Source organism: Galleria mellonella, unplaced genomic scaffold (genome assembly GCF_026898425.1).
Source record: "Galleria mellonella isolate WM207_F2 unplaced genomic scaffold, CSIRO_AGI_GalMel_v1 utg139, whole genome shotgun sequence".
In the NCBI taxonomy this organism is placed as follows: domain Eukaryota; kingdom Metazoa; phylum Arthropoda; class Insecta; order Lepidoptera; family Pyralidae; genus Galleria; species Galleria mellonella.
Genome location: NW_026441995.1, coordinates 9,786,291 through 9,794,443, shown reverse-complemented (window position 1 = coordinate 9,794,443; position 8,153 = coordinate 9,786,291). Strand labels below are relative to the sequence as shown.

The 8,153-nt window shown below is 29.1% G+C and overlaps 1 protein-coding gene across 1 annotated transcript; it reads right to left on the bottom strand.

Annotated features, from left to right (window-relative positions):
- Window positions 1-654: 654 nt before the first annotated feature.
- On the bottom strand, window positions 655-3,427 carry LOC113513694 (uncharacterized). The gene is made up of 2 exons (XM_026897684.3): window positions 2,915-3,427; window positions 655-1,160 (listed from the first exon to the last, which is right to left on the bottom strand). Exons 1-2 carry the CDS (start codon window positions 3,207-3,209, stop codon window positions 826-828), a joined length of 630 nt encoding a protein of 209 aa, XP_026753485.3. The 5' UTR covers window positions 3,210-3,427; the 3' UTR covers window positions 655-825.
- Window positions 3,428-8,153: the final 4,726 nt, after the last annotated feature.

Sequence of the window (8,153 nt, the reverse complement as noted above, 5' to 3'; positions counted from 1 at the left end):
CAAGTATTTTCAATCTAATGTGTGAAATGAAACATATTCTTCTCATTTCCAAAGTATTGATGGGTTGCGTAGATAGCAAAGCGATTCGTCTTTTCTATTGGATACGGGCGACGGGTCAACTTGAAGTATGAGATATACTCGTAGAATCAAGAATTAACATCCTTACCAGAAATGTTCGCTTGAACTGAAAAATAAAACTTTGGAAGGAAATCAAAACAAATTAATATACTTGTACGCAAAAGTAATTTTAAAACAACAGTACTTTTCATCTTCATAAACGAACATTTTACTCCTCCGTTGGTTTTATTTTATCATATAAATTTTATAACCTGACCGATATCGTCGTATAGCATTATCAAAGGTATAAAAATCTTATTATTGATCATAATAGACATTTATATTTAATTTTATCTTACTAACGTACCATCAATATTAATTAATTTAAATTAATATTGAAATAAATTGACGATATATATATTGAAAATTTGTAAAGAACAAAACGTCATTTTTTAAGGTAATGCATATTCCGTAGAAAAAAAATCTCTTTTGTGTAAGTTGTTTACTTCCACAGTACATCATATGCGTAATAACATAGAATAGGATTTTTTAAATAATAGATTATATCAAAAGTATACAAATTTCTATCATCGAAAATTTCCGTCGATGGACTTGAAATAGTGAGAAAATGAGGCAAATAATGTGAAAATTTGTAACATAAAGCGACCTCGCAAAATATCTTTTGTCTGCGCGGCCCATTATAAAGATGAACTCCAAATTCCATCAATAGCCAACAAATCACTAGTTTCTAGTAGGTACCTAGTAAATTTAATAAAAATACTCATATGGTTCCTTAACAATATCAGCGTTGTCATCTAAAGCTATAGTATAGTTCCCTTTAAAATGATTTCTATTTATATCCACCAATGTTTTGACGAATCTATAAAAATGTACAGTTCGATCATATTTTTTCGTGGCATTCTTCTTTCCAAACTTCTCCATGTATTGTTTATATAAATTATTAGCATTACCCAAATCGTATAACTCAATACTCTCTGAGTAATCTTCATCTTTTTCTACTTTATTGCGTATTTTTTCCATTGTGTTTCTTAAAATATCTTGACCTCCAATGTTCGTTAGGTCAACTTTTCCTTCATTTTCATCTGTAATATTTTATAATTTATTACTCAGTTTCATAATAGCAAAGTGAAATTAATAATAGCTATTAAGGCATGACATAGCTATTTATTTAAATGGATTTAACTAGGTAAACTTATTATAATTAAAATCTATATTTATTTATTTAATTTCATATACCTACATAACAAGGGTAAATATGACAGACATAATACCTAAAGGCGTTCTCTACCAGTCAACCATTGGAAATAGAATTCAAGATAGAGATATTTGATGTATATAGATATAATATAACTGAAACTTAGTAATGTCTGTATATAAGATATATTTTAAAAATATTTTTAAATACACAATCAGAACTTAGCGCAATGAAAAAGATTATATATTTAAAAATATGTGTAAACAACGCGAAAGTTTAAAACTATTTAAAAAAAAATATATGGGAACCGAAACCAAAACAAAACAATATTTTTTATCTGTCTATATGATGCATCTGAAATCACGCAAAAACTACTGCACCAAAATGCAAAATGATGCAATCACAGTTGTATCTTTGAAGGTCCGACAACAAAAATTTGGTCCATGTTTTAACTTATTGTACCGACAAATAGGATAATATCACTATCGTCTATTTAATCGGTTTTTCTACTTCCAAAATCCGAGTCCACGAAGCCGGTAAACGCTAGTCTTAAATAAATAATTAAAAATTTTTAATTATGCAAGAAACAAAATAATACGAGAGATGCTACAAAGCGGACTTATTCCAAGAATTACTTTCAGTCGGAGTATAAAATATCGATAAAATTTTAAATTGAAATGATATTTCCAATTAAAACATAGCCGTAAACAATAAATATTTTCCTAGATAAACAATATTTTTGACATATTTTCAGCCGACTTCAGAAAAGGAGGTTCTTAATTCGATTATATTTTTTACATTGTTACCTTAAAACTCCGTTATTTACAAACTAAGTTTTGGAAAATTGTTTTTATTTGAAAGGATATATTATATTTTCAGATCGATCTCCTAAAATTGGTTCAGTAGTTAATTTTTAAACCTAAACAACTGATGTTGTCACGATTGAATCGATATCTTAGTAGAAATAAATCTACTAGTATTATAATTTTTGAAAAAGTACATATCAAACTATTTATGAAAAAATAATGTGGCTAATATGTTATTGTTAGAAAGATTCGGAAGTAAATAAGACCTGAGTGAGATATTTAATAGACATACTTAGTTTTTTTCTATTAATATATATTGTAGATAAAAAAGGCCCAGAAACAAACATATTACAATTATATAATAATAATACAATTAAGTAATAATACAATTAACAAACATATTAGAATACAAATGTTTGTACTGAGAGGGATCGAACTCGCAACCATTAGAGGGTGGCAGTATGTATGTATGGTACCACTACACCACCTATATACTTTTATAAAGACTTTTTGATCACAGAAATAAGTGTATTTTATTATTGATATAATTAATTTTATTATATATCAACTAAAACTTAACTGACGATCTAGAATCCATGGGAATTATTTTTCCCACATAAATTAGTAAGTATATAATGTATTTGACGTGCCAAGTTAGATATAACCTCTCCGTGTATTAAATTTTATTCAAATCCATTCAGTAATTTTTTATTAAAGAATAACAAATATTCATTCATCTATCGTTACAAACTTTCACATTTATTATATTAATAAAATTAATGATTTATTATCAAACATCAAGAATTTAATTTTTTGAAATAAATATTATACTTACATGTTTTTAATGAAATAGCATAATGTTGATCAAAATCTTCAGGATCCATATCCGCATACCTGTTTATTACATAAAGAGTATCATTGCCTTTGACCTTTTCATTGAGTGCGGCAACTTTGTTCAAATTGTCAATAAAGTTTCTCAAGCTATTTTTTTCTTCCAATTTATTTTTATACATCTTATTATACTTCGTTTTAAAAAAGTTAAACAATCTCGTAGCATTTTCAACAGTGTAAATATCTGCATTTACTATATTAATTAAAAAAATGACCGCCAACATATCATATGTCAACATGTTGCTTTTTCATTCAATTCGAGCTACATAAACAGTGTACGAAATCGATAATGTCGATGCCACGCTTCAGTACTATAAGTTTTATGCTGATAAAAGAAAATTATCCATTTTTCCCCCAGTCACAATAGCGACTGACATCTTAAGAAAATATTCGGCGCGTAATCAGCTAATCTTCCGTGAAATAACCGAATTCAAACTCGACACGGTATAAGTGGCAAGGAATTTACAGGCCTCTATATTAAATCTCCTGTTATCCGACATTGGATCAGGACAAAAGGAGAGATTTCGACGAAGTTCTTGGCCGAACGAGGAAAATTTACATTACAAACAAAAAGAGAAAAGGAACTTCCCAGACGTGAAATTACAAGCGGGATCGAGGCATGGTTCAGGAAGACCCTCCAAAGTAATGCGGCGAGGCGGCCATCTTAACTGGCTTTTTATATATTACTAGCTTTTAGCTGCTACTTCCTGACCTCCCTAAATAACAAGTTAATGAAATATTGACATCCTTAATCCTACGCTTAACCTAAATAATGCATCTTCTTTTATTGACGTTGATCCTAATAAATCATACGTAATTACAAATCTCGTCTTGATGGACGAACGATCATTTTTATGTAAGTGTAGTGAAAGCGATACAATATAATATTTTTTGGGTATAAAACTACTTCATTTTCATTGCAGGTGTATTAAACACAGATTTGAATTATCTTTCAGATAATAAAAATAATAATATTGAGTTGTATAATCATGTTTATTGTGTATGTGTGTGTATTGATGAAACTGGTTATCATTTCATCATCATAATTTAAATCGTTAATTTCATTATTCACCGCCGAACCTTCTTCTCTATAGACTATCATAAAAAAACAATCCTAAGTCACCTGCATCTACTGACTTCCTGTAACGCTTTTGACATCCTTGCTTTATCTAGTAAGGAATCTATTATTTGAAACTGGTAATTATTTATAAGTTTGTGTTTTAATATTTTACATCAATAAATCGATAATATTTTAAATACACAATCAAGACTTAACGCGATGTGAATAACCACGACGTGGTGCAATCCACGTCAAAACGTCAGCAGTAAAGAAACAAGTATGTATACTACCTATATACCTGTACCTATTTACCTGTAAAATGTATGAAAATATTTACAAAAAAAGTCTTAAAATGTCTCTATCAGTTAATAACAAGCTCTGTCTAGTTTGGAACTAGATGACACCGTTTTATATAGTCAATAGTATATATATTTATTTATTAGCGATTCGCTCCAGTTTCGCACAGGTAGATAGATAGAAAAATAAATTATTATATTAGTTTTAATTAGCAAAGTTTTGATACCTTGGCCTATTCTAATTTTCATAGGGATCTCTAATTTTTTTAAAATAATATATAGCGTAGATTACTTACTAGTAATGTAACTTTCTATAAATAAAATAATTTTTGAAAATGGTTGAGTGATTTTTGAGTTTAACCATTATAAACAAACAAAATACAAAATATAATAATTTCCTCTTTGTAATATTAGTACAGAATAATGCTATTTATCACTCAAAAACTATATTGAAAAAATAAACTTTATGGTCATTTATTGAGACCTTTTTATAGACAGCAGATTACAAGTGTAAATCTAATTTTTTTTTTTCAATTAGCTATGCAAACGTATTCAAATACATCAAAATATAGGTAAATTAAATTTAATATTCATGCGTCCACAAAATCCTCTCCTATCACTAACAACGGCACGAATTTAATTTGACCCTTTGATCTAATATAATATTCAGGGTTTAAACTTTAAATGCGTTAGGGCCACTGTCTACGAGAGTAATGTGTTCATGTCCACCTAAGGGTTAATTCAGACTAAAACCATATTTTAACAAAAAAAAATTGGCTCACTCAACTAGGTACAAGAATAAATATATTAGATAAAAGTAATGCTTATATACTTCTTCCCTTCAGACCCCAGGGCGATTTTTTTTAATGGATGAAAATGGTATGGTAAACCCGCCTGCGCTAACGGGATACGCTGGCGGAACACCAGTGAAGGGTGATAGATGAGAATGAAAACAGACCGGTTAGCCCATTATGATGAATTCATCAGGAATAAACCATGATAGTTTCCAGAGGGAACCGCGAGGAGGTCGACCTGGTTGGATATATTGCTAGCAATGGGATTCTCAGTCTCCATTACTAACAATTCCTTTCCCCCAACCCTGCTTAGAGTAGGACGGTTGTTACAAATTTATTCGAATTTATCAATTAAATTTATTATAAAAAATAAAATTAATGTATTCATTTTATTAATAACGTGCAAAGAAAAGTATAAAATTTCTTCATTTTAATATAACTAATTCTTATTATACTTAATTAATATTATAATATGTTATATGAAATGTTCCGGACATTAATGTTTCTAATTATTTCTAATATATATATATATATATATATATATATATATATATATATATATATATATATATATATATATATATATATATATATATATATATATATATATATATATAACGCTGTGTGCCACATTTCAAGACAAACAAAGAAGGTAGTTTTAGCGTGGGCGAATTCAGGCCAAGTGGGCCTTAACCTTAAACCCTGTGATTAAAATTCTCCGTCATTAAGAGTACTATTTGCTGGAATCGTGGGGCATTAATGATACTCGATTTGTGCAATACGAATCGATTCGTTGGGCTAACGCGATTGATCAATCAACTGACCCTTTTTATCCTTTTATCGAGTTTCGATAGTAAGACTGAGATCGATCATGTCAGATTTTGCTAAGTAGGTGGTTCGTAAATTGCTAGTACTCGGTGCTATATTTTTATTCCTTACATGAACAGTTTTGTTAATCGGCCATCTGTGACCACTGTGTTAGTCTGGGTGGTATTCGATACCTACATGTTGTAATAAATAAATAACGTTATAAATGTTTGAAATACACTATTGGTACTTAACGCGATGAAAAATAGCAGGTAAATACTACCTATATATCTGCTTTTTTATTACCGACTTTTCTACATGAATTGCATTACATAGTGGTCGCGACAATCCACGATAATGTATTTACTTTGTCAACAACGCAAAAGATTAAAATATTTTTTTTTAATTATTAATTTTACATTATTAAAGCACGTCGTTGATATTAAAGAGCGAAATACTCAAATAAGTAATATATGATATTTAACTTATGAAATTTTTACTAATATAATATGTTTTTATAACCAGATTTTTTTATGTAAACAAGAATGGCAAACAAGCTGACGGCCCACCTAATGGAAAGTGGTAACCGTCGCCTATAGACATGCGCACTACTATAGATATAACAGAGTATACTGTTTTGCCTATGATACCCCCCCCCCCCTCCCCCGCGTTGTCATTCCTGAGGACTTAGGTTATTTCTTTGTACCCTGTAAATTATACTGTACATGGAATCCTTACTGATATATAAATATGAAAGTAAATTTCTTTATTTGTTTCTTACCTTGTAACGCCTTAACAGCTTAATCACTATTAAATTTACATTAGTATACTCGTATTATATGGGATGAAGAAGGTTATAGGCTATATTTTATCCCGGTCAATAAACATATCACAGTCACGCGAACACGCGGAGTCGCTAGTATATGGTTAGTATTTGAAGTATTTGAGAAAAATTTATATGCGGAGTATTAATAAGAGCAATAGAAGTCAATACAATGTGTTTATTAAATTCTGTCTGTTTATCTTTGTAATTGTTCCGGCAGCAAGAAAGTACTAAACCAAATTGGATGCGGTTTTCATTGTTATATTCCTGAAGGTCTACGAAGGTAGTATCATTTAGCATGAAATAAAAAATATGTTACTTTTTGTCCCAGTTAAATAATATGTTTTGACCAATCCAGATTAGTGAAATCACAAACACAGGTCGTTTAAAATGTTTAATAATACCAAACTGCAAAATTTCCCAGGTGAGTACACTGTTTTACGTATACGACCGGATATATTATGTCGCTATTATATTTTTCATGCTTTCAATATTCATAATACGTGACTTTTTCTAAGATGAGCCACACGAGCTCGTCTTACATACACTCTATCAGAGTAAATTGATTTCAAACGAGAAATATTATAAATTTTCCCGCTGCCAGGATAAACGTTGCGCAACGTTGGCAAAGTGTCCGTAAACCTTACGATATACGGGGGTAAGAGCTTCCACTTACTACGAGCATAGAGTTTGGGAGGCAAGTATTGGTAAACGATTGTAACGATAGAATAATATAACAAAGTCATCCTTTCCACGGTTTTAATGTAGATATACATTATACCGTATAAATATAATAAAAATCTTATAAACATCAAGATTATTAAAATAAATTTTGGTAATATTAAAAATTGCTGTCTCCTAGTGTTGACTACGTAAATTGAAATTAAAATTACTGTATATATTAATTTGATATATGGTCTATTTATCAAATTATTCAATATCTGGATTATAAATTTCATTTTCTTTATAACTTTTTTTTTACAACAATACCATTTACAATACTAATCCTTAGTCATTGTGAAACCTAAGACACTATCTACAAGTAATTAAGAGGAGTATACATATAACCAGACATCACAAAAATACATCCAAAATTATTTAAAGTTTAATAATATTACGGAATAGTTAGGGGAATAAAATATAATTAGAACAAACAGGTGCACATAATATATAAATTTGTATATACGTTTTAAAATCATTACAAAAATTATCTACAATATTTGTACAAATATGAAGTTGATCTCATAATAAGTTTTGATTGAATATTTTTGTATTGTGAAACAAAAAATATCCAATTTAAAACGTCAACAAATTAGAGGTACTATTTACCTGTAAAAAATGTTTGCTCGCATTAAGTTCCGATAGTGTATTTAAATAAAAAATATCTACATCTAGATAGAGTT